The sequence below is a fragment of the Equus asinus genome, chromosome 2 (assembly GCF_041296235.1).
Source record: "Equus asinus isolate D_3611 breed Donkey chromosome 2, EquAss-T2T_v2, whole genome shotgun sequence".
NCBI classification, from domain to species: domain Eukaryota; kingdom Metazoa; phylum Chordata; class Mammalia; order Perissodactyla; family Equidae; genus Equus; species Equus asinus.
Window position 1 is genome coordinate 86,084,351 of NC_091791.1, and position 27,898 is coordinate 86,112,248.

The window sequence follows — 27,898 nt, forward strand, 5'->3', positions numbered from 1 at the left end:
GAATCTGCACGTTAAACCAGCTCTCCAGGCGATTCTCAGGCAACATCTGTAAACACAAGCATAAAATCCAGCTAATTACAACCAGGCAGATATGGTCTGGTTCGACCTCCATGATCACCTTCAGAAACTGATAAGTCATTCTGCCCGAGTTTCCCATGGAAACAGGAAGCTGAACAACCTGCTCTGTCTCTTTGTCCAACAGAAGCAATCGGAAAACTCACTTTTCCTTTCCAGTTAACACAGCTGAGGCAGGATCACACTCTAAGAAAAGTTCATTTTTATATGTTAGCTATTTGTGGAACTGTTTCCCTTTCGTTCTCAGTACTTAATGGTCCAGTTTCCAGAGAAAGCTTAGGTTTCAAACCTTAAGAGTCTACACAGAAGCAGCAAAGACTTTGCTGAACCCCAAATCCATTGTTTCCCCGAGATAATTGTAATCTTTCCTCACAACTCCCTCCCATTTCATGGTCAATGACTTTAATAGGTTTCTCATTTCCTGATCCCCAGGAGCTGCTCTCCATCTGGTTTTGTTCCAGACAATGCAGAAGATGCTAATTCAAGCTCCCTGAACGTCCCACGCAAGCGAGCTTTGGTCTCAGGGATGGGCCCGTTCAACAGCTCTTTGCAGATCAGTATAAACCGGTACTCAGCGGGGCCCAGTGGCTAGACTGGTTCCAACCATTCGGGTGAAGTCTGCGATGGGACATTCAGATGAAATCTTTCCCCCCACAGAGCAAACTGGTTTTACAGATTACCTATTAAAAATCACAATAAAAGTGAAAAAAAGTCAGAAGGGCCATTCTTTTTTTTTTTTCAGTTTATTTTTCCTTCTTCTCCTCAAAGCCCCCCAGTACATAGCTGTATATTCCAGTTGTGAGTGCCTCTGGTTGAGCTCTGTGGGACGCCGCCTCAGCATGGCCCGATGAGCGGTGCCATGTCCGCGCCCAGGATCCGAACTGGCAAAACCCTGGGCCGCCAAAGCGGAGCACATGAACTTAACCAGAAGGGCCATTCTTTCACAAAGAGGTGATATGTATGCTTCACATTACCATTTTTTCTTAAGTAGAAAATCAAGAGAAATCTGGCCATCACATGGCAGGCTGAATATTTGTAAACTGAAGGCCCAGAGATGAGTGCTAACTGACTTTGCAGATCCGAACCTGAAGGGGTAGGAGATGAAGCCAGACCATCTGTGCCACAGAACCCCAGAAAGGTTCCGGAATCGGAGGTGCTGGAAGGCAGGGGTGTGAGGAGGGGACTGCCTGGACATCTGTGTGAGAAGTGGTTGAAGCCCTAGAGAACCCGCCCACCTCGCCCGCCAGGCAGCTACTCCCCCACCCTCAGAAGGCTGGGGCTTACTTTCTGAGGAGGTTGAACTAAAGTGGCTGTAGTTTAGCTGTGGCGAGCAGAGGCGGGGCCAGGGTGTTGTGAAAGCCTATACACTGGATGAGACCCCCTAGGCCCCGAGATGTTGCAGGGAACTGCAGGAAACTGAGAGATTCCTCTCTGGAGAAACTGACTGGCCAAAGAAAAAAACCCAAAATATAGTGAAGTTTGGGATCTCCCGGCAAAACCGCCAAGCCTCTGTCCTAGCAGCCGACCTGTGCAGCCCGCTCCGTGGGAAGGCCACCCACGCACAGATAGCTGTCGGTCAGCTTTGTGAGGTCTCACTCCCAAATGCAAATGGATAGCCAAAGGTCACTGGGTATCTCGGGGAAATCTCAAACATGAAAGGCAAAAGCAGAACCAAACAAACTTGGAGAGAACAGAGAGAAGTGCAGGAGATGAAGAAAACTTCCACAAAACCATAAATGTGATCAGAGAGAGAAGAAGATGTTGCATCCATGAAACAAAAACAGGGTGTTAGGAAATTAGAAGCCAGGAGGTCCTAAAATAAAGTAGTATGGATTTTAGCAATAAAGAGTGGAGAAAACAGAAGGGAGCCAATTATAAAAGAAATAATACACTATCTTTCCTAGCACTGAAGAACACATACTGAGAAGGTCCACCGAGGGCCCAGAACAAAGGATTTAAAAACACCGACAACACATCAACAAAATGAAAAGGCAGCCTACTGAATGGGAGAAATGCTTGCAAATCACATGTCTGATAAGGGGTAATATCCAAAATATATAAAAACTTATACATTCAACAGCAAAAAAAATCCAGTTAAAAATGGGCAAAGAATATGAATAGATGTTTTTCCAAAGAAGACATATATACAGATGGCCAACAGGTACAGGAAAAGGAGCTCAACATCACTAAGCATCAGGGATGCAACTCAAAACCACGATGAGATCTCACCTCACACCTGTTAGGATGGCTATCAGCAAAAAGGCAAGAAACAGCAAGTGTTGACGAGAATGTGGAGAAAAAGGAACCCTTGTATACTGTTGGTAAGAATGCAAATTGGCGTAGCCACCGTAGAAAACAGTATGGAGGTTCCTCAAAAAATTAAAAATAGAACTACCATATAATCTAGCAATTCTACTTCTGGGTATTTATCCAAAGGAAATGAAATACTAACTCGAAAAGGTAACTGCACCCCCATGTTCACTGCAGCATTATTTACAACAGCCAAGACATGGAAGCAACCTAAGTGCCCATCGATGAATGAATGGATTAAGAAAATGTGGTACACATACACAATGGAATATTATTCAGCCACAAAAAAGGGAAGGAAATCTTGCCATGTGCAACAGCATGGATGCACCTTGAGGGCATTATGCTAAGTGAAATAAGTCAGACAAAAAAGGGCAAATCCATATGATCTCACTTATACGTGGAATCTAAAAACAAACAAACAAAAAAACCGGAGCTCAAGGATATAGAGAAGAGATTGGTGGCTGCCTGAGGCGGGGGTTGGGAGGTGGACAAAATGCGTGAAGGTGGTCAAAAGGAACACATTTCAGGTTATTAAAATGAGTAAGTTGCGGGGATGTAACGTACAGCACGGTGACTATAGTTAATAACACTGTATTGCATATTTGAAAGTTGCTAAGAGATTGGATCTTGAAAGTTTTCATCACAAGAAAAAAACTTTTTTCAAAACTATGTATGGTAACAGATGTTAACCAGACTTATTGTGGTGATCATTTTGCATTATATACACATATCAAATCATTACACTGTACACTTGAAACTAATATAATGTTATGTCAATTATACTTCAATTAAAAAAAAAAGTGGAAGAGGATGGCATAAGAGAGAAGCAGAAAGATGCAGCACAAGAAGGACTTACCCCAAGATTGCTGGCTTTGAAGGGTGCCATGAGCCATGGAATGTGGTTAGACTTCTGACCCCCCAAACTGTAAGATAATTTGGTTAAGCCACACACACACAAACACCGACAACAAAGCACACCTGAAATTTCAGAAACTATAGATGAGATTCTAACAACTGAGAAAGCAAATAGTTTGTCTTCAGGAATGAGGATGCTCTTTTGACTTCAAAAGAACAACTTCAAGAATGAAAAGACAATGGAGAAATGCTTTTTCCATTTCCATTCCAACGTCTTTCCAGTAAGACAACTATGAAAGCAGAAAAAGGATATTTTTAACAAAAAGGAAGACATGGGATCCCAGAAAGAGGGGAATCCACACAGAAAAGCGAAGTGAATTGTCAAGATAACGGTGAAGGGAAATCCCCGGTGGGCAGCTATGCAGCAGCCTGGATAGCAGCCAGCCCAGAGCAGGCTCGAGAAAAACGACGTGTTTGAACCTACTGACGGGAGATTTATACTTCTGTCAGAGCTGGGAATTTTAATTTGGAAAAAAAATAAAGATACGAACAAAGTCAAAGAAGGCACCAAAATCTATTTTCCGCCCTACACTGAATGATTCCATTCCACTGGTGGGAGGAAGGAGCGATGTAGGGAAAAGCTGTGACTTCTCTGGGTCTGGGTCTGCCGAGCTTGGCAGATGGCGGGTGTCCGTGAGGGGGGTTCTGGAGCCCCATACCACGGCAGGATGCGGCTGAGCTGGAGAGGTGGGCTGAGGCGGATTGCAAGTGCCTATGGCACACGAACCACTCCAGAAAAGTCCAATCTCACCTTCTCTGAGAAGCCAAGTAGGGTTCGTCCCAGTCAGTACTAGTAGTAATAACAGGTTACACTTATTGCCAAGGACTGTCTCAAACATTTTACCAACACTTACATTTCTCACAACCACCACAATAGTAGGTATTATCATCATCCCCATCTTATGGATAAGGAAGCTGAGGCTTTGAGAGTTTAAGGAAATCACACAAGAACACAGGACTAGCATATGGGAGAGTTTCAGATCCAGTCGGGCTCCAGACCCTGCAGGCTTAGCTGCCACGTTAGCCTGTGTTTGGGTAGGAGACTGCCTTGGAAAACCAGATGCTGTGGGCCTTTATTTTTACTTACTTCAAAGCAGTGGCAGCTCCAGAATTTATAGATAGGAGGGAGTGGAAGGGCTTAGGGACAGCACTGTGGTTTAAAACCACGGGTGTGTGCGGGAGCGTGTGTGGGGCGGGACACAGGGCACAGGCTTTGAAGCTATATTAGCGTGGGAAGCATGCTATTCCGACTTGGGAGGGTTTGAAGAGACTGAGAGGAGACAGGCTCTCCTTATGCCCTCTCTTCCAGCTGCCTCTGTTGCAAAGCCTCATTTGATTGTGGCTGCACTGCACTTTCCTGGCCCTCTACCATCTGCCTACTTGCCTGGCTCTAATGTACGGGTTGGCCAGGAGACAAGTCTACAGCCACTTGCACTCAAAACTCCAAGTCTTTGTCCCCAAGCCTGAAACGTATTACAAACAGATCTAAAAGTAAGTAAAAGTCATCTTACTCAGTCTTCAATATTTATATGCACAGCATGAGTGTCATGGAAGAGAAAAACAAATAACCAAATTGGGTATATGGGGATTCTTTCTAAGGCACAACTACTCAACAAGAATTGGCCAGGGTTCCAGACTCCCAATTGCTCTAGACACACCTTGTCTCTCCCTGGAGGGCAGCAACTCAGTGCCCTTGTTTAGCTGGCATGCCACAGAATCCTCAGCCGAGAACACTATTCAATTGAGACCCCTCAACTTTTAGTCTGTCTCAACACACACGCATCTTCTCCAGCTTCCCCAACAAGTAGAGCCACACACAGGCCACTCCGCCACCAATGCATGGACTAGTGTAATGGCTCCCCAACCTGAATATGCAGCAGGAACGGCCTGGCCTCTGGGGAACAAACACACATTCCAGGAATCTGGATACACGTAGTCCTAGAAGCACGTTGAGAAACTTTTCAACATTTCCCATGGCATATATATTCCAATTCAAATGTTTTACAACAGTCTCTAGGTCCCTGCATATGTTGACCCCTGTTGCTAGGGCCTGAACTGTGGCCCCCAGATTCAGATGTTGAAGCCCTCATCCCCAATGTGACTGTATCTGGAGATGGAGCCTTCGAGAAGTGATTAGGGCTACATGGGGTAACGAGGTGGGCCCCTGGTCTGATGGCACTAGTGCCCTTATAAGAAGAGACACCAGAGAGCTTGCTGTCTCTCCATGTGCAAAAAGAAGAGGTCATGTGAGCACACAGCAAGATGGTGGCCTCCTACAAGCCCAGGAAACAGGCCTCAGAATGAAGTCTACCTCAGACCAACGATCTTGACCTTGATCTTGGACCTGCAGCCTCCAGAACTGTGAGAAAACAAATTTCTCCTGTTCAAGCCGCCCAGTCTCTGTACCTCATCATGGTAGCCCAAGCAGACTAAGACACCTGCCTTTCTTTCTTTTTTGAGGAAGATTAGCCCTGAGCTAACTACTGCCAATTCTCTCTTTTTGCTGAGGAAGACTGGCCCTGAGCTAACATCTATGCTTATTTTCTTCCACTTTACACGTGGGACGCCTACCACTGCATGGCTTCTGCCAAGCAGAGCCATCGGGCCACCGAGAAGCGGAACGTGCAAATTTAACTGCTGCACCACCAGGTCGGCCGCCTGCCTTTCTTTTTAATGTCACCATCCATGACTCTTGTTTCAGCTGCATTGGTCTTTCAGGTCCTCTAGACCCAATCCCAGGACATGCTGACCACTATTCTCTCTACACACCCCACCCTTCTGTCCCGTCCTCTGTCACCCCCACTCCACGCCTCGAGGGCTGGCTCCTGCTCCTCCTAATTCTCAGCTTAAATGTCACTTCCAGAAGTGGCTAGCCATCAAGGTTTTTGGTGTTCACCCATCTTATCTCAAAGTTTTCTTGCCTTGAATTCTTCAGCCTATTGATGACACATCACACAACTTCCCTCTGTTGCACACACTTTCTCTAATTCAGTTTCATTGATGAAGGCCCTTGGGTGCCAAAATTTAATGTAAACCAGCTAATTTATCATATCTTTGTCAAACTTGTACTTGTTTGGGGCAACTTTAATTACAGAAAGCCATGAGAAATGCAAGATATGCCCTTTCCAGTACTTTTCTTCTGATAGCCAAGGTCTTTAGTGTTGATGTCACGCTTTAACTCAGAAGTCAACAGAAAAGTTTAACACCTGTAATAAGTTAAAAAGTGTTAGTGAAGTAGGAACTGGGCTTTGTTTTTCCAAACATGTTTCCAAAAGACTGTTTTATTTTAAAACACACACAGAGTTGGATACAAATGCCTTTTTAACCATTGTGGCGGAGAAGACGACACTGATTGCTTACATTGATCACCTATCTCTTCCTCTCTAGTGAGCCCACACTTCTCAAAGTCTTACGAAGTACGAGAAGATGGGTCTCCTCCTTTACTTCCCTGTTTGTTGAAGTAAGAGTCCTTGGATGACTAATTCTGTGACCAAATTTTCCATAACTCTTTGGCAATTATTAAAGTTTTGCAGTCACTGGTTTTCCTACTGGTGTCTTACAACCTAAGATAAAAAAAGAGAGACAGCGCATGAAATGATGTTGAGTTTGCCCTTCCTTGTACAACTGTTTAAGCCACTGGCAAAAGAGAAACACCTGACTCTTGAGCAGAGATTTACAGGTTGACAAAACACCAATGGAGACACCAGCCCCCTTTATCGGAAAAGCAGCAGCGTCTCAAAGAGGTGATGGGCACAGCCATTGCCCCCCAGCCAGGGCAGAGCCAGGATTGGAGCCCAGTCATGTTTTCTGAACTTCAAGTCCAGTATGTTCCAGTATGTTCACACCCACATTATATTTGGCTTCCACGACTAAGAAATCAAGTCTATCATCCTCACAGGATGAAGGTGCTTGCGTTTGTTTTAGCTACATGCCCCTCTTACCAAACTCAACATTGAGTTTCAAGGTTACATATTCTGAGATCTCAGGCATAATATAAATAGAAGTCTGGGATTTCAACCTACATATTTTCTTCAGTAAGAAACTAGTATTTTCACCTTCCCTATCTATGTCAACTAGTCCTTTGCCCTTCTACCCTTTTTCTTCAAGCATTCTCCTTTAACCATATGCCCTGTCCTGGTTTGCCCCTAACCCCAACAGACATCTATCTGAAGCTCTTCCATGCAGCTTTGACAAATGTACTAAATTAGGATTAGGTACAAAAACACTACTTGTAAGCATATCTACTCAATGATTTAGTGCTTTTCAATATAATCAGCAGATAATTATTTTTTTCAAATGTTAACACCCTCCCCAAGATTACCCCATCATTCGTATGAGAAGTGTTCACTACCTCCTCCGATCGTTTATATCTTTGTTTATATCAATACTCTTGACTCTTACTGTATACCATAAACAAATGCCCCTGCCTTTTTGGGTTGGACGATTTCTTTATAAGCTGACAGGATTTGGAGAAGAGCAAGGGTTGGGTTATTTTCCCAAGGATGTGCTATCAGCCCCTAATTCTGAGTTCAGACAGTCTCTGTGATGTGGACATGGACCCCAAGTGCTTACCTGGGAAAGAAGGGGTCTGAGAGTGGAGAGGCAGAGAACGAACGCAAGGACTACAATGACAGGCCTTTTCTCCATGTCCACCAAGACTAGACGTGAAGAGTCTAGATCTCAGACCCTGATCAGTTACGTTAGGAGCTGACAATTTTTATGTTGTGTAAGACCGCCTATTTTATGCTTGTTGTGTTTTCTCTGCTAATTTTCTTTGCACTTACTCCTTTTCCTAGAGAAAATTCTAGATAATATAAATACTTCTGTTTATATTAAAACTCCATTGTTCATTTTGATAACATATTTGGTGCCATAGTATACTTTCTTATTTTACTATTTGATGATAAACACAATGTGAAAACCCATCATGTTGCATTAAACTGTACTTACCAAGCATTTCTTCTAATTTTGTTGTGGCAGGTTCATTCACATTAAATATACAGTCATTATTTCTAGGAGAAAAAGTAATAAGCTTTCTTATTGCATAAACTAGGGGGAAAAGACAACTTTCATTATTTATATAGTAAGACTAATTTTAAACAGTCTTCTTCAAAACCAGTCTTAAGTAATTAAAAAGGCCCTTCGCCCCTGTCCTACTTCCTGGCTTCGTGCTTCATTCTTTTGACCACATAAGAGAGATACTGGGAGAGTTTACCCATGATGCTTTATCACTCAAATTCATTCGCTCAGAAGAGTAAATATTTGTCTATCTAGCTACACACACACATATGTATGTGTGTATATGTAAGAGCATATAAACACACACTACACTACACTCCCCCAAAAATCTTTCTTATAATTAATCCATAAATTTCAATGTTAGGTCAAAGCCAAAATGCTGGCCTAAAACACCTTCTTTCTTTGCTTCAACATTTTTTTATTCACAACCACACATAAAATTTGCATGGCAACTCATACTGACTTAACTATCAGGAGATGGATGAGTAAACACAATGCCCTGATTACTAGATCACACGTCTCCCTCCCTCTCGCGATCAACTGTTGTGAGCTATGACCACCCCGGAGCCCCCGTTGCCCCCATGGGGGTCTGCACGATACTTACACCTTCTTCTTCTCTACCACCCCGAGCCTCACAAAAGCTGCTAAGGCATTTTTCTGTACATCGGAAGATAACACGTCATAACACTGCGAGGCACCTAAGACAGAGCGGGAGGAAGAGTCAGTGGACCACCTTTTCCTCTCCACTAAGAGAACTCAGCAGCCATGGAGCTGTGACTAACCTTGATCGAGAAGACGACCTGTGAATTTTCTAACTGCAGCCAAGTACTGTTTCTCAGTGAAGTGGTCTTCTTCTTCATGCAAGAGGTATTTGCAGATTATCTGATTTTAAGAGGGAAGATGAGAGGAACAGAAAGAGGAAAAGGGCAGACAAATACAATACAACAGTAAATAATTTCACCTTGCCTCTTAACAGAATGACACATTATATTAGAGCAGAATAAAGACCCTCCAAGGTTTGAGCACAGAAAAGCTACAGAGTTTTTAGGAGGTCTCTCTTGAGCTTATATCAGTGTTTACCATAAGGAAAAAAAGAATTTGAAATAGTATTGACATTTATTAAAATATAATTTCTCACTTTAAGGGGTTGCAAGTTAAGCAAATTACTGTCAGCTTAATATATCTTACGCTGCTTAGGAAGAGAGGGGCCAGATTTTTTCTAACTTTGTTTTTTCTCTAAAAACAGCTAATAATGAGTATTTTAAGCTAAAATACTTGATGATTTCTACTGTCGAAAGGTGCTTACAGGTAGAAGGAGCATTTATCAAACACCTACTAAGTGCTGGACTCTGTGTGAGGAGGCTGATGGGTTCTTTCACTGCCCACAGCACTGCTCTGCCAGGAAGGTGGTCCCGGGTGCCTCTAACCAGCACACAGAGCGGAGAGCCAGAGTCCTCTTCTCCCAAATATGTACGGGCCCCTCTGAAGGTTCCATCTCAAACTCCCCGTCTCCCTCTGAATCCTGGCACAATTCCTGCTGGGCGTGTATACCATCCCCTGTCTTTAACCCCTCCTTAGAGCTCTGACAAACTCTCAGATACCTGCACTTGAACCTTTTCTTTCCCTTCCAGCATGAGCAGTTAGTAATATAAATAAGTGACTTTATGTATCATTCAGATCTTGCATTTACTGAGTGCCTACTATGTATCAAACACCTTGCTACATGCTATGAACAAAAGATATAAGATACAGTTCAACAGTGCTTGGGTATAACTGTCGTGACAGGAATACTGTGCTCATGGCATCCTAGAGCTGTTATCCTCTTGGCTCTGTAATAGACCAAACCTCCTGTAAGCAAGAAGCAAGGTCTTACCTGAGAGGCGGAATCACTCATCCTATTAACCAATCTCTCTAATTCTGCCATCCACCTGGGGAAAATACTTGCCCTTGAGACCAGAAGTACAGGGTGGGAAGTCTTCCTTAAATTCGATATGGGAGGATGAAGGGGAACTTGCAAAAGATTTACATACCTGATAACATTCCACAAAAGGTTTAAAGAGTCCTATTAAAAATTCTAGCACAGTATTTCCTTTCGGCGTAACTAGGATGTCCCTTGTTGTCACTTGTATGGTCTCACTTTTACAAAGCAGGTAACAGCCCTCTTCAAAGTCCTGGAAGGGGAAGAGAGAAGACAGAATGCACGCACTGACTGGGGCTAAGAGGACACGGCTGCTCTCAGTACATGCAGTCACGTGCCCTCAGGACAGGAGAACGCCCGCTAATTCCACCCTTCCCGGACGGTCGTGGTTGTCAGCCTGTAGCCAGAGAGAACTTGTTCTAACACTCACAACCTGAAATCTCAAACACAGCAAACACACAAAAACTGTATGAGCCTTAGAAGTCATGACTTAGGTGGTGGATTTTCTTTCACTTTGCACAGCCATACCCCTTAAATTTAAATAGAAAGTGCATACAAGTCCTCAAAATACTTAGAATTAGGCGTATGCTCAAAAATTCCTCCACAGAATGGAACCTGTGCTCCTTAGCACAGCATACAGAAATCTAACCCACTTTCTGTCTATCCTGTCTCACCCCCCGGCCCTGTTCCAGCTAACCAGCAGTCCAGCTATGGGAGCCTGATTCTTTACAGTTGTCTATACCACCAGGCAAGACCACTGCTCTCTAATCTCAAAGCAAAAGGCCCAACTCATTTCAACAAGTTGCTAACAGAAAAATGTGTGCTGGTTGGTAAATTTTAACAAAATAGAGTTGGTTTATTTATGGTACCTGCACTAATGGTTCAAAGAATGACTCTCCTCTCACCAAATAATGCCTAAATTATTGACTAAACTTGACCAAGAGTCAAAATAAGAGTTTGCTGAAGTGTGAGTGTCCAAGTTTCTCATTAATTCTGCTGCACGCAGCCTTGAAGAAAGGGATGACACATTGTGAATCCCAGCCTAACGTCTCCAGGACTCACACTGCAAACACGCTTGCTCTTTGCCTGTAAGCATTTACCTTTAGTGCGTTTCCGGGAAGAAAGATGAACTCATCTGAAAAAACATTGAGTAGGAAGCGAAAGCAACTGTAGACATCCTCTGGAAATAAATTTATTACATAAAATTACAACATTGCTTTTAAAACTTTCGGAGAGTACCAAGAAGTCCATGGTACTCCAAAATGCAGCATTTCAAAGACATACTAATATACCACGGACAAGAATTAAGGTCCCCAAAGGAAGCTTTAACTAACCCAAATTTTACCTACAGAGCAAACTACAGTCTAGGATAGTGTTAACGGCTGGCTCTAAATTACAACCAGGCCTCTAGCAGTCAGTCTGGAAATGAACAGGACGCCACAGTCCTTAGAATCCAGAGTCCTTCGCTGTCCCCTACCCATGGTTCCCTAGTAGAAAAGAAAAGGAAGAGATTTCTTCATTCCCTTCTATACTCATATTTCCTGATATCTTTACTATATCTTTAGCGCTAGAATACCCCAGCACACAAGAGTAGAAAATACTGTCTTATTCTCCAGACACGTAGGTCTACCTTGCCCATCAACTACAGAGGCTCCACCTTTCTGATATATGCTACCAACTTTCTCATTAGAAAAATACACATACATATGGATACAAAATGTTGCCTCCAATTTCAGAGTGTTCATAACATTCTAGAAGACCCTGCATGTGGCCCTTAGTTGTAGATGAATTCTAATGTAAGAAACCTCAGATAGAACTAAGGTCAAGATGTGAATTTTCTGTGTCCTGAACTAAATCACCTGACCTCTCTGGGCCCGTTTCCTCACTCTCAAAATGAGGGCACAGACGCAGGACCTCTGAGCTTCCTTCCAAGGCTAAAGGGCTGGGACTGAGCCCAGTGCCTCTCAACCCGGACCTTTCCTTAGAATTATCTACAGAGCTTTGAAAAACAAAAACAAAAACACCAATGTCTGGTCCACACTCCAGACCAGTTGGATCCATACCTTTGGGAGTGGGGCTCACCCTCCAGTAATTCTAACGTATAGTCTGGGTAGAGACTCCTGGCCTTGACTACAGGGTCCTGTGAACAAAAACTGTTTGACTCATGTCTACACTCCTCATGGCAACTAGAATGCTCCCATGCACCTAGTGAGCACTCACACGCTGCTGGCTTGTTTGGTCACCCCGTCTGCTTCTGTCCAGTGAGAGAACTGGTACCGCACAAAAAGGACATCAAAGCAGGAACTGGAGAACTGTGCCCTAATCCCAGATCCTTCTTTAAGTGGTCACGTAACTTTCTAGGCCCGATTTTCCTTATGTATAAAAGGACAGGTTTAGATTAGATGATTTCTTAGGTCCCTTTCAATTCCCAAATTCTAAGCACATGGCTATGTATTTAGGGAAAAAAACCTAACTTCTGAGCACACAGGCCCCATTCCTTGCCGGGGTGTGGCTGCACACATGTGGCTGAGCCTTATAAGGCTTCAAACGTTGTTCCCTACATGAAACTGAACAGCCAGGTCTCTTCCAAAATTCAAGACCACATTCCCAAAAGTTACCTTTCCTGAACCCAGGAGTCATCTGCAAAGCCATAGCTACTAAGGAGGGACGAACAAAAACGTTCAGCAACTGGTTCTTGTACGTCGAGCACATGAGGAGAGTGATGTGCTGGAAAATAAGTCCATCGACCACTTCTGAGTCTCCGGAGTCCGTTTTCAGAACCACCTTGTCTTTGACGAGGCTGGCGATGTTGGAATGCAGAAGAATGTTGGACTGGATAACTTCTTCAGCAGGTTCATTATCTACACACGAAGATAATGCATTCAGGCAAATGGCAAAGAAATGGGATGGGTCACTGCTGGGAGTCTTAGGCCTAGCATGCAGCAATGCTAGTGACCTAACATATTTATTTTTAAGCACCAAGTACTGGTTTTAGGTTCTACCAATTGAGCTAATGATACCATATGTGAAGGATATTTTAAAAGTACTATTTCAAAAATCAAATCTCTCGAAGGACATGTAACATACTTTCTTATCTACCCCAAATTTGGCAGCCATTCCGAAATGCACATCAATTCACACTCTGAAAACCAACACTTCCTCAGAACCAAGGGAATTTAAAGTTGTGTAAAAGAAAGCTATATGACAAGAAAATCACATACGTGAATTTAACAATATTAAGAAGGCCCATGATTAGTGTATGAGTATATTAAAAAATGCTTCCCACACACACACACACAACCTCACTTAGACCAATTCCAAGATGGCAAGAGTATCACTCTGCAGGTGAACCAAAGAGGCACTTTCCTCCCAGCAGGCCTCTCGGAGCACAGAGGGATGCTGAGGGGTTTTCTGGTTTTTGTACATCAAAGATAACTAAAGAAGTGGACCCATAACAGTTTCTGGTAACTCACCACCTGCCACTACACTGGCCTGGAGATAGGCGAAGAATTAGAATTCCAGAAGCATAATGAAGAGATGGTGATATTTCAAAAATATTCTTGGCAAGGGAAGTCATTTTACCGTTAACCTGAGCCAAAGAGGTGGCTGACAGAGGTATGTAAGCAGGCACACTGCTCAAGCCGGGCAACAAGTTCTGCTAATGCTTCATGGAAGGCACAAGTGAGAGGTGTGGCTTTCCTGGACTCCATCACATTTGTTCGGTACTAATTTGCCCTGTCGCAGCTTGCTTGAGGTAATGATACAGTATATGATAATATTATATATATATACATATACATACACACACACACACATAAATAATATGCTTTTTTTTTGTGAGGAAGATTGGCCCTGAGCTAACATCTGTTGCCAGTCTCCCTCTTTTTGCTTGAGGAAGGTTGTTGCTGAGCTAACATCTGTGCCAATCTTCCTCTATTTTGTATGTGGGATGCCACCACAGCATGGCTTGATAAGTGGTGTGTAGGTCCGCAGCCAGGATCTGAATCCATGAACCCCAGCTGCCAAAACGGAGTGTGTGAACTTAACCACTATGGCACCAGGCTGGCCCCATATATTTCATATACTATGTAATATGATATTATAATAATATATATGTGTCATAAAAAGCTCTAGATATGAGAATGCTTAGGAATATGGGATAATCTGAGTAAAAAAGAAAAAAGGAAAACTGAAAATAAATAACATGCAACTGCTTCCCATAACCTACAGGTTCCAGTCAGATCCCCAGGTATGCAGGCCTGTACGATCCAGCTGCCATCCACATCCTTCTCTTCCCTCACTCCCTCACTCACAGCCAACGTTCTGACGTTAGCAAACCACTTGCACATCAAGGGAATAGCCAGTGCTGTCCCACCATTTCCCATTTCCTAATCCCTACATTAGCAATATCCTCTCCTGCTCGTCTTCCTGAAGAACTCCTACTTTTCCATCAAGATCGGTTCAAAAATCCCTTCTAAGAAATTGTCCCTGAGTGTGGGCCCTCTCCCACACAGCATTCTCAGTGACCCTCTGCAGTTTGTCCATAGCCCTTTGTCTTTATTTCACCAAACCCTCTTTACCAGTTTACACGTTACCCACCCACCTCTGCCCTCCACAAACCAGAAGAACCTCCAGAACAGAGGCTGAAACTTGTTCATCTTTGCACCCCTGGTAGTATCTAGTAGCGACCAGGTACTCAATACAGGTTAATGAGTACAGTAGGTACTTGATTATAAATAATTATCTGGTCTGAAAAGGACTGTATTTCCAACTGTAGTCTCCACAATTTTAAATCGAACAGATTGAAACCAACTTGAGCTAACTATTGTCATGTACACCCCAAACACCCAGCACAGTATTCATAACTCCAATGAAGGTTTTACAAAATTATTATTATCAGAGAATTGTGTAAAGTTCTACGACACCAGCTCTTTAATCCATACAATCTAGTGAGGCAAATGGGTGGCAAACATAATGGGGTATAAAAAGAGGTCATGTAGAGGGAAGAACAAGTGGGTTCATTACTTGTTCTCCACTCTGCTAGGTGCCAAAGAGATCGTATTCTGGCCCTCAAGATATTCAAGGCTCGCAGGGAGAAATGACATGTGAATAAGTATTCTCAAATAATCAACACGTTGTGTTCAATGTCCTATAGTGATGAAAACAGATTAGGTTTTCTTTCTGTCTTGAGCAATGCTTTGCTCAAAGCCCTGTACAGGTTTTTCATATCCAGGCCATAACTTTTTCAAATTAAGAAGTAAAAAAGCATGCATTCTCATCACATAGGTCCCACACACATACCGGGCCAAGTGAGAAAGCCCCCGAAGGCCTGGGCTAAGCCTTTCAGCCACAAAGTCTTTTCCACCAGAGCGTCAAAGTCCATGGATGGCCGGTTCTGAAGCAGAACAGCAACTGTTAGGGTCCACGGGCTCAGAACCAAATTTTGAATTTGCAGAAGCTGCATTTTGTAGGCAACCTCAGAGACGAAGGCATGCATGTCCTCTGACTGTTTCTGAGGAATATATCTAAAAGGAAGAGTACAGAACAACAAATTACAGTTCTGCTACCCAGACAAATGTGAACGGAGAGGGGAATGGGAGGAGACAGACCCTCTGGAGGGCTTCTCACACTTTCTGCCAACTGAACTCTGCCAGGTCACAGTGCAGGAAGTACACTTTTGCTTTACTGTAGTGGAACCTGTCAATACATCTCCAGGGTATGCTCTTGAAAGGTGATAAAAATATTCAAGGGAACAGGGTCCTATTATTCTTGGTTCTGGGCAAAAACCTTTTGTTCCTTTATAAATAGGATATATCACTTCCGTGAAAACCAGTGCCTCCCTCAGCAGAATGAACTACTCTGTCTTCTCAAAAATAGTGTTTGTAGAACACTCTTGTAGAACACTCTTATCAGTTATATGATAACTGCTCATGTCTGCACGGGACAGGCTGTACAGTTTGCTGACTGCTACAATGCCCTTCTGAGAAGCTGAGGGGCACCTGCCAAATACGGCCATGACCCTTGCCTGACAGACTCTTCATGCATGGACACCAAACCCTGAACTTGATGATATGGAGAACCTACCAGAGCTGGCTGGAGCAGGGATATGCATATGACCTAAAAGCAAGCCACATAATAAAGTGGCTTAATGTGAAAGCTGTAGCCAATAAGGGTACTCTGTACTAGATAACCACTGGCCAACCCAATTTGAGATCTAGAGAGAGAAAGCCTGTGGGAGCAAAAAGCTGACACCTGCTTCTGAGAGCTGACAAAGCTGCTAGCAAGGCACACTAGCTGTTGTGGGACGACTAGTGCCACAGATAAATTATGAATTTTTATTATTATTATGAATTATGAATGATGGTTTCTGTCTCCCTTACTTCCCCATGTATAATTCTCTAAATTAAGAAAACCCAAACTTATATCTGTACCTGCATCCTGAAAGAATCTAATGTATTTCCTTGCCCATAAAACTATAACCTTCTTGAGAATAGGGACTCATTCCCATCCATTATTATTATACAACCCTTTCTAGGCTCAAAAATAATACTTAGTACATACTTTGACTGGTCTACCAATAGTGCTCAACAATTCCCACAAATGAACTGTTAATAACGGGGTGTTTCTTCCTACTTTCAAGTTAATAGGGTACTGGTTCCCCTGAGAAGAACGAGCTCTGCCTGATTTCGCATATTTGACAGATGTAGTCTCCAGCTATTTTTGGCAAACATGTAATTCTTCTTTGACCGAAGCTTTCTGCTTCCCCAATGTGCAATCTCAAATAACCCAGTTTCAGTCCTAGAAGTGGTCAACTCAAGAATCACAATTCACACTTCTAGATTTTCACCCTTGTTTCTATGTCAGTTACGAAAACACAGGCCTTGCACCTTGGAACCAAGTTATATGGGCTCCGGCTCATCCTCCCAGCTGCCAGAGATCGAAGGGACACGGGGTCTCCAAAGTATACATGGATGTTTCCAAAATTTTCAGAGAGAATCCTCCTGGCTTTCAACAATCCCTAATAGTATCACAACAGGGGAAAATAAAACAAAAAGGAGTAAATTCAGAAATTAGTTATGCGTAAACCAGCATTCCTCTAAACCCCAATAAAATCAAGTTTGGCTCTCCTTTATATACCGTTGTAGATTCTTTTGGCTTAGGAACTCCTAGAAGTTCATATACATAAAGAGTTTCTTCTAATATCTTATCATAACTGATGCTAATTGGAACAAAGTAGGTATCAAAAACCTCTCTTTTAAAAAATGGTTCCATCACAATATTCAGAAGACCTGTAAAGACAGGGAGAAATGGTTTTTACTTACATATTGAAATGGTTTTTACATACATACATACATATTGAAATAGTTTTTACATACATATTGAAGAGTAGAGAAAACAAGGCACATAAACAGGAAGGTACTAAAAGTGTACTTTATATACTAAGCCCATAAATACAAACAGTTAAATAGTTACACTTATAAAGAAAAGAAAGCGTCTTGCAAAAAAATGTGTCAAGTTCTATTAGCAGCTTTGATGACATCACACCTAAAGCCTTCGGGTTTATATTTTTTCTTCCCTCTGTAAGTGACCTACCAAATTTAGGAGTCAATGTCTTGGCAGAGCGACTTCTTGTCCCTTCGAGGAAAAATTCAACAGGAGCATAACCATTCTTTAAAGAGAGAACACAAACAAACAAAACAAAACACAAAACCCATTGCCTATTCTCAAAGTGATAAATGCTTCTTTTGATTCCTTTCCCCGCCCCCTCCCCAGCCCTCTGAACGAACACTGCTCACAGTGAAACTTGAACAAGAGAGTTGCACAGAGTAAACAGACTGCTGAGCCTATGCACATTCCTTGAAGGGAAAAAATAGCTGAGCGGTCATTCAGAAGTTAAGAATTTAAATAAGATCTTATGGCAAACTTCAGTGAAAAGAAAACACAGCTTGAAAGTACTTGGTAATTATTTGCATTTACCCGTAACATCGTTTTTACATATTCGGAGAACACAGCCCAGTAGAGTTTATTGCCGCCAAAGGTGCGCCGCATGAAAAAGGCCCCTGACATCCGCAGCAGCTCACCGATAACTTTCATTCCTAGGAAGTCTGGAAAATAAAGACGGGGTTAATATTTATTGGCAGATACTGAAACTTTCTATAAAAATCTAAACTCAAATTTCATGTAAGTAAAACACCCCTATGATATTTATACTTATACTCTCTGAGTTTAAAATTCCTAAAAAGAGACATCTCATAGAATGATGGAGACGAAGGGACTCTGGGCAGCTGCTTGCTGGGAGGTTACCTTGTGCCCTTCCCACGCACACCTCTGGACCTACAACCAGAACGGCTGGGGTGGGGGTGGGGGGCAACAGAAGGCACTGTGAGAACCACAACAACGTCATCATGCCAATTTCTTTAGTCAGGACTGCTGATGAACTTGACGACAGACCAACATGAGTCCCCCATGCTCTGGATAGCCAGGCCAAACCAGCTCTCACCTTTCTTTTTTACCTATCAGGTAAAAATATCAACCTTCTTTTAGTGGCACAGCTTAAATAAAGCAAGTCCAGAATGAGAAGAAGAGTTTACCATCAGTTTTAAAACAGTCCTTTTCATTTTCCCTAATTTTCAAATAACTTCCTCACACGTCTCTACAGATGAAAATGCTTTTAAAGTCTCTGGCGGTTTTTACCTCACTGTTTACTGCATTTATTAACAAAGGTGTATGCTTGAATCCCAGCTTTCCTGGCTCTCTTGAAAGGGAGAGGATAAACAATTTATTTGCCTTAACAATCCTCCTTTTAGGAATCAATCTTACAAAAATAAAAGCACCAACATAAAAATATATTGTAAAATTGTTTGTAACAGCAAAACTGGTAAATTATGATACATCTACATGGCTGAATAATATATAGCTATCAAAAATGTTAGACATGAAGTTGGACCCTTACCTTACACCATATACAACAATTAACCCAATGACCTAAATCCAAGACCTAAAAGTACAGAACTCTTAAAGGAAACATAGGAAAGAAGCTTCATGACACTGGATTTGGCAATGATTTCTTGGATATGACATCAAAAGCACAGAAAACAAAAGGAAAAAACCAGATAAATTGGACTGTATCAAAATTAAAAACTTCTGTGCATCAAAGGACACAATCAACAGAGAGAAAAGTTAACTCATGGAATGAGAGAAAATACTTGTGAGTCATACGTCTGATAAGGGGTTAATACCCAGAATATATGAAGAACTCCTATGACTCAAGATCAAAAGAACAAACAACTCAATTTAAAAATGGGCAAAGGACTTGAATAGATATTTCTCTGAAGAAGAAATAGAAACGGGCAACAAGTATATGAAAAGATGCTCAACATCATTAATCATTACAGAAATGAAAATCAAAATCATGATGAGATACCACTTCACACCCATTAGGGCTATTATTAAAAAAAAACCAGAAAATAAGTGTTGGTGAGGATGTGGAGAAATTGGAACCCTTGTGCACTGATGCTGCGAATATAAAATGGTGTGACTGCTAAGGAAAACAATACGGCAGTTCTTCAAAAAATTAAAAATAATGTTACCATATAACCCAGCAACTTTACTTCTGGGTATATACCTGGAAGAAGTGAAAGCAGAGACTCAGAACAGATATTTGCACACTTGTGTTCATAGCAGCACTATTCACAACAGCCAAAAAGTGGAGGCGAGCCAAGTATCCATTTGACAGGGGAGTGGATAAACAAAATGTGGTCTATATATACAATGGAATATTATTCAGTCTTAAAAAGGAAGAAAATTCAGACACATGCTACAACATGGATGAACCCTGAAGACTGTGAGCTGAGTGGAATAATCCAGTTGCAAAAGGACAAATATTGGATGAGTGCACTTATACAAGTATCTAGAAGAGTCAAAGCCATAGAGACAGAAAGCAGAATGGTGGTTGCGAGGGGCTGAGGGGGAGAGTAGAATGGAGAGTTAGTATTTAATGGGAACAGAGTTTCAGTTGTGCAAGATGAAAAGACTTCTGTGGATGGATGGTGGTGATGGTCGCACAACAACGTGAATATACTTAATGCCACTGAACTGAACACTTAAAAATGGTTAAGAAGGTAAATTTTATGTCTTGTGTATTTTACCACAATTTAAAAACATATAAAAAGAAAGTTAGATCCATTTATTGACCTAGAGAAATAGCCATTGATATACTATCAAATTAAAAAGAAGCAAAAGGCAGGTAAGGCAGGTAATACGTATAGGCAGTATAATCTCACTTTTCAAACTTAAACCAAAACCCCTATGAGCATATACGCTTATCTATGTTTAGGCACAGGAAAGCCGAGTATAGAGGACATAATCCAAACTATTAGACACTGGACTGGAAGGAAGACGGGAGAGGTGTTTTTTATCACCTTCTTCAAATACCTCAGTAGTGTTAAAATCATTCCAGTGAACATTTTAACTTTTCTAATTAAAAAAAAGTAGAAAAACGGTACCTACCCATTCCTGCTGCTATGACCGGTACAGGTAAATCATAGTTGTATAAGAGGAAAGATAGTATCAGAAAGTCAATGTAGCTTCGATGACTAGGGAGCAGAACAACCGGATGCTCCTGGATGGCTCGTTGCAGCTTTAAAACAAATGTTACATTTTCAGTAATTTCAGTTTTCACATCATTAAAATCATATCTCAAGTCAGAAAATGGAAGGACATGCATATGCACAGAGGGAATACTAACCATGTTTGTCAGCCTCCCCTACCAGACACACAAAGCCTATTTTAGAGTTCTAATTAAACAATCCCACACAATGCAAGAGTTTTAAAAATGTATATTTTTATGAATCACAATAGTAGTGATGATCACTAACAAATATTAGTTGGGCACCATATTAAACATTTTACCTACCAAGCATTTTGCATGCATTCTTTAATACCACATACTTGTAAATAAGGCCTAAGCCTTAGCTTCCTTGTTTGTGACATGGTCCATGCATCTAATAAATGGCAGTTCTGGGAAGTCTCTGAATTAAAAAGTGAACTGTTAACTGTTGCACTAGACTGGCTGTCTATAGTAAGACAGAACAAAGCTTCTCTTGGGGAGACTAAAAAAGAATCTATGAATTATTGGACAAATGAGAATAACTGTATTTCTCTATTTATACACTTGACTCACTGCCAGGGTGATGGATGCCATATAGTTAGGAGGGACGCATTTGAGCGTCCAGATACATTCCTCAGGCTGTAAATCTCAAAAATATTCACTAGTATCAATGAATTATCTGTTTTCCTGAAATTTCAATATAATTAACCAAGGCAGGGTAATTTGTGATCAGTTAAGACATGGCCAGCCAACATTCCCTGGCCCAAAACACTGTAGCAAACATTCCTTGACAGAGATCCAGAGAGCAAGTTAGCAACCTAAAAATAGTCGTAGGAGGAAAAAGAAGTCTTTGAAAGTAAAGTAAATGACTGAATAAAAACAAAACATTAAAAAGCATGAGGACAAAGGCCAATGAAGGTAGGAGCTTCCGAGTAAGAGAAAAGAAAGTATTAAAAAACATGAATGGGGGGCCGGCCCTGTGGCCGAGCGGTTAAGTTTGTGTGTTCTGCTTTGGTGGTCCACGGTTTCACCAGTTAGGATCCTGGGCACGAACCTAGCACTGCTCATCAGGCCATGCTGAGGCAGCACCCCACATGCCACAACTAGAAGGACCCACAACTAAAATATACAACCACATACTGGGGGCTTTGGGGGGAAGAAGGAAAAACAAAAAACACATGAATAGGGGGCCTGCCCTGTGGCCTAGTGGTTAAGCTTGGCATACTATGCTTCAGTGGCCAGGTTCAGTTCGCAGGCGCAGACCTCCACCACTTGTCTGCGGCCATGCTGTGGCAGTGACCCACATACAAAATAGAGGAAGACTGGCACAGATGTTAGCTCAGGGCGAATCTTCCTCAAGCAAAAAGAGGAAGATTGGCAATAGATGTTAGCTCAGGGAAAATCTTCCTTAGCAAAAAAACCCCCAAAAACCCCATAAGTGAATAAAAATAATCTTCATGAGGAAACCTCTGCCTTACAGAAAAAGCAAACTTAAATAATAGGAGTGATGGAATTAAAAAATCACCATTTGGCAATCATTAGCATAGAACTGATTCAGGCAAAAAACATCTGTGGATATAAAAACTAGTGGAGGAAAGTATGATGAAAAACAGGACCTGAGTCATTCTTAAAATATCTCTCCATAAGATACTTATTAATTACAAAGGGAAAAATAGTAACTTACAGTGGAGAAACCTGACAAATACCACCTTAACCAACTGATGAAAGGGAACATCACCTGTAATGGGACAAACACACCATGTGCTCCTGATCTAACGCACCGAGAAGGACACAACATCACTCTGACACATTCCTGCCAAAGGAACACAATCTGAATCTAATATTGAGACAATATCACTCAAACCCAAATCAAGGGACACTATACAATAGCTGGTCTGTTCTCTTCAAAAATAATATCACGAAACACCAACAAAGACTAAGGAATTGTTCTAGATGAAAAGAGTCTAAAGAAGTATGAAAGCTGAGTGTAACATGCGATGTAGGATATTCTTTTGCTACCTAAGATATAACTGGGACAGCTGGGGAACTATGAATAAGGTCTGTATTAGTAGTATTGTATCAATGTTAATTTGCTTATATCAATGTTAATTTGATAATTGCACCATAAGGAAACATCTTTGTTTATAGGAAAAGCACCCCAAAGTGCTGAGGAAAGGACAAAGAAAATGTTGGAGAAGCCAAGTGAAGCATAGACGGAAACCCTTTCTATTCCTTCTTTAACTCTGTGAACATCTGACATCAGGTTAGTCTGTCAGTCCCACCTGACTAAGTGTGGCAGTCTGAAGCCTGCGGGTCTGCAGGTCAAGGGAAGAGACACCAGCCTCCAGAAAGGGAGAGCCTCTTCTGCCAGACCAGACGCCTGACGATTAGGGCCTGCTCACCTAGTGCAGTCAGTCTTTGAGTTGACTACATGGTGAGGGGTTGAGGAAGAGATTGTTTTTGAACAAGCAATACTTACTTTCTGAATACCTTCTTCATTTACACACACTTTGGAGAAAATCTGTTTAAATATTTTGCTCAGGGCAAAGGCGAAAAACCGGATGGCTCCCAGTCGCAGTTTGTGGCTCATCTCATCCAAGATCTCACAAACTTCCTCTCGGAGGACATCGGCCGACTGAAGGGATTCCTTGGAAAGCTAAAAGGAAAAGGAAAGCAGGGATAAATTTCTGGAAAAAAAAGGGGCCAGAACTCATTTAACTGAGATTCAAATGGATCAATACTGTATAACTTAAAAATGCTGTTTTCTCCTCAAATTCACATAATTTATTTTCCAACATAACAAAAGTGGATACATGATACTATTTAGACACATTTAAAGACTAGAAATTCGAAGAGCATCAGTTTCTATAATAGCATTTTAGACTAAAGAAAACATCTCACCTTTCCATTTAATTTAACGAGCTTACATCCAAATTCTCTAAAATAAGTTGTTGCCCATGATCTAGTGTCCTAGAACACGCATTGAGTAGTTTCTTTCAGTAGACTGTTGCAGTACTTCACTGCTTGCTCAATGCTATTACAAGGTAATATACAAGGTAAAAGTACAAGATTATATTGAAATAACCATTCAGGGTATCAGATATATAGGACAGTGGTACAAAGATCCCCACGCTATCACAGGGTAATTAGTGAAATCAGTGATCTCACAAGGGAACTCTCTTTATTCATATGGCATCCCACATCTTTACGAGAACAAAATGTTGGCGGTGTACCAGGACTGTCAAGGGCCTGGAGATGAACAAGTCACAGTTTCTGTTCTCAAGGAAGTCTAATTTGATCCTTTTAACTTTCCTCTAAACAAGCACTTTGAAAAGAGTAAAGTCTAAGTAATAAATAATATTCATCCTTCCCCAAAGAGAATGCTCTGTTTGGGATGAGGCACAGAAAGAACATCAGAGGATGGGATGTTGGAGCCCCAACTTCCCCAGTTACATGCAGTGAAAAAGTATCTCCTCTTTTTCTAAAAATTGAAGCGAAATTAACATAACAAAATTAGCCACTTTAAAGTAAACAATTCAGTGGCATTTAGTACATTCACAAGTGTACAATCATCCTCTACCCAGCCCCATATCTTAACTTTTTGAGGGCTCGATTTAATAGGCTCAAAGGTGTGGGACTAGGATAAACTATTTCCTCTTTACCTGTATTTCTTTATTTTACTCAAAAGTTATCTAAAACAGTGATGTAGCAAGAAAGGTTTAGTAATAGGGTCAGAAGATAACCCACATAACATACAAATGGACTGAAGACTGAATAAGCAGGAAGTGGGGGAGTTAAGACAGTAGCTACAGAATGAGTAATGAAAAGTCCAAATGAGGAGGGGGGGATAGCAGGTAAAGCAAAAATGCTTTCCAAAGTTGGAAAAGCCTTGGACCTATTTTTTGTTTTTTTATCATCATCCCATTTTTTGAAATTATGATAAAATATACACAAAATTTTCCATTGTAACCATTTTTAACTGTACTATTCAGTGGCCTTGGAGGTGTTTAAAGGGAAGAGAACGAAAGGCTGAAGATCCAGGAAAGGGACAGGATGCCTACTAGAAGGTCACAGAAGAGGCTAAAAGGGATGGCCTTAAGACAGATGTGTGGTTAGCCTTGACCAGGAGAACAGAAGCCTTGTCTCTGAGCCTAGACTCAAAAAGCATACATGGGAACGGGTGTAGACACAGATACATTTGAAGACAAGGAACAGGAATTTGAGGAAGATAATTTCTACTATTTTTCATTAACCCAAAGAAAAATAAATGATTGTTTGCTAGTGGCAAGAGAGGTAGGGTCTAATAACAGCTTAAGGCTGCATGAAGGTTTGGTAGGGCTGCGGGGAAGGGAGGGAGAAGCAGCACTAGAAAAGGGACTGACGTAAGAGGGATCCTGAGCTTGAAGAGCATCGATCTGCGTAACTCTGCCCATCCCCCTGGCAGCAGCCAGCTAGGGACCTGGTTATACGAAGAGAGAAGGTGCACCGGCACAGATGCTGGACTGCTTTTTTTCCTGGGCAGTCTGGAAGGCAGATTGGGGCACAGGAGAATTAAGGATGTTGGTGAAATAGCTATTCAGATAATCCTAACCAAGGCTGGATAGGAAGAGGGCAGAACTAGACAGAGGGAAAATGGAGGAATCAAGGGATGACTGGTGGGAAGGATGGATTTCAGGAAACACGCCTAGGGAAGGAGTGCAGTCGGATAACTTGAAATAGTTCAGGCCAGAGACACAAAAGGCCCAAACAAAGGTAATAAGAGGTGCTGAAGAGATGGGAAAGGGTAGGGTGATGCTCAGTTTTATTTTGGGCAAGAGAGCGGATGGTAGGGCCATCCTCTGAAATAGGGAATACAGATCACGGAGAGAAGGCAGTACAGTGCAGGGATTAAGAAGGCAGGTATACTGACTTTGAGGTGTCCGTGGGACATACAAATTAAGATGTCCAGCAGGGAATAGGACAGTTGGAGACAGATGTCTGAACCCGAATAATCTAGCCAAGGCTAGAGATATTGACTGAGTATCATCAGACTATAGATGGAAACTGAAATGATGAGAATGGATAAAATGAATTAGGGGACTGCAGAGAGGAAGATTAAGAAGGGTGAGGATTCAACCCCGAGAAACACTTATCAGGCAGATGGAAGAACTTATGAAAGAGATAAACAAGGAAGACGTAAGAGCAGAACTATAATGTATGATCTCATAAATGTCAAGGTAAGAGATCCTGAAGGAGAAGAAAGTGTCCAACAATAACTGACATAGTCAGTTATTAGTCAAAGATAAAATGAAGACTAAAATGTTCCCTTGGACTGGGTCACTTGGAGATACTGCATGAGTTTCAGCAATCTGCTAAAATTGGGACATGAATGGGAAAAGAGGACAACCTACACTTTTGAGGAGGGAAAGAGAGAAATGGAACATTAAATGGAAAGAATACGTAGCCAAGAGAGGACCTTCCTCCAGATGGAAAATGCTCATGCCAGCATGAGCCAGGGGAGAAGGCTGAAGTGTAGGAAAAACAAGACCCCTGGGAATTTGAAGGAATTAGATAGATGAGGAACACACGTGAACAGGCTGGTTTGTTCAGAAGGAATGCCTTCTCTGAGAGGGGAGGAAAGCAGAGAAGGAGGGAACGACCTGACCTCTTATTCTGTGCAACTGGGCTTCTCCCTGTCCCAACAGATATGCCTGTCCCTCTAGATCCCTCTTCCTGGAAATCTAAGATAAGACATAAAAAATCAGGAATAGTCTTAGAACTCCTTGTCCCTCTCCAGTCTATTCTCCAGATCACAAACCTGAGTGGTCTCTCAAATGCAAAAGTAATCACATGTGTCTTTGGCCCAAACCCCTTCGATGGCTGCTGTTGCATTCTGTGAGATTAAGGCAGCCTGCGTTAGAGAAGTGACAGCAGAGGTGGAAAGAAACAGACAAGAGGAGCTATTTAGGAGAGAAAATCAGCAGCTCTGAGTGACTGACAGCACATCTAAAGAAAGCAAGAAGTTGAAGACGGCATCCAAATTTTCCGATTTGAGCGGCTAGCATATGGAGGCGCCATTCTTGGAGAGAGGGAAAACCGGGTGGGTGCGGAATGTAGGTGGTACAAGGGTGGAGGCGGGAGGGTCAAAGAGTTGATTTAGACATCTTCAATTTGAGGTGCTTTTCGGATTTCCAAGTGGATATTCCAGCAGGCGTCTAAAAATATAGACATGAAACTTAAAAGAGATCTGGGCTGAAGCAATAGATATTATCTACATTTTAAATTACATTATGATGTATTATTTATTTATAATACATTATTATATAGTGATATTACTATAAGAAGACATCAGCGTAAGGAAAAAATTTTTTTTAAAACCTTAAAATTCTAGCAATAAGTAAAACTGCCTAGTGAGTGGGTAGAGTAAGAAGGAGCTAGAACAAAATCTTGAGGAATAGCCGCATTTAGAGAGACAGGCAAAGGCAAAGAAGCCCATAAAGACAACTGGAGAAAGATCAAAAAGACTTGGTAGGTAAGAGGGAGAGTACGGTGTCATGGAAAGAAAGGAGAGACAGTGTGCCAAAGGTTGGCAAGGATTTGAACAAGGTTGATTTTAGCCCTAAGGAAGGCATCATTCACAATCTTGGAAAGAGCTATTACAAGGGTTGGAAACCAGATTCCAATGAGTTTAGCAGTTGATGAAGGGTGAGGAAGTATGGCAATAAGCGCAGACAACACAGCCAATTTCTTCAAAGAGTAGGAGAGAGCAGAAGTGGGAAAGGGAGAGCTGGCTAATAAAGAGAGAAGGAATGTGGTCAAAGGAGGTCTATTAAAGCTGAAAGAGAAGTAAGCGTATTAAATGCTGATGGTAAAGAGCTAATAAAGAGGAAGAAATTGAAGACATTTGAAGGGAGAGACAAGACGGCATAGTCACTGAGGAGAAGGAAGCGGAATTCAGAGCAAAGAAGGAGGGTAGGGATTAAACTCAAACAGAAGAAGAGGATCCCTCTTCCATTTTAAAAGGAGGGAAGAAGAAAATGATGAGTATTACATGCTGGTAAATTAGTAGCTTG

General features: G+C 41.8%; 1 protein-coding gene across 1 annotated transcript in view; it reads right to left on the minus strand.

Annotated features, from left to right (window-relative positions):
• Positions 1-6,563: 6,563 nt before the first annotated feature.
• The window catches only part of GNPAT (glyceronephosphate O-acyltransferase), a 33,392-nt gene continuing 12,057 nt past the window's right edge, over positions 6,564-27,898 (minus strand). Inside the window, exons 3-16 of the mRNA XM_014865675.3 lie at positions 23,326-23,502; positions 20,747-20,876; positions 18,215-18,342; positions 17,831-17,906; positions 17,375-17,526; positions 17,125-17,255; positions 15,539-15,762; positions 12,856-13,098; positions 11,338-11,417; positions 10,350-10,490; positions 9,102-9,201; positions 8,924-9,017; positions 8,251-8,312; positions 6,564-6,863 (exon numbers count right to left, since the gene is read on the minus strand). Of these exons, the coding sequence (XP_014721161.2) occupies positions 6,820-6,863; positions 8,251-8,312; positions 8,924-9,017; positions 9,102-9,201; positions 10,350-10,490; positions 11,338-11,417; positions 12,856-13,098; positions 15,539-15,762; positions 17,125-17,255; positions 17,375-17,526; positions 17,831-17,906; positions 18,215-18,342; positions 20,747-20,876; positions 23,326-23,502 (1,782 nt within the window). The 3' untranslated portion in view covers positions 6,564-6,819. The remainder of the gene's footprint in view (positions 6,864-8,250; positions 8,313-8,923; positions 9,018-9,101; positions 9,202-10,349; positions 10,491-11,337; positions 11,418-12,855; positions 13,099-15,538; positions 15,763-17,124; positions 17,256-17,374; positions 17,527-17,830; positions 17,907-18,214; positions 18,343-20,746; positions 20,877-23,325; positions 23,503-27,898) is intronic.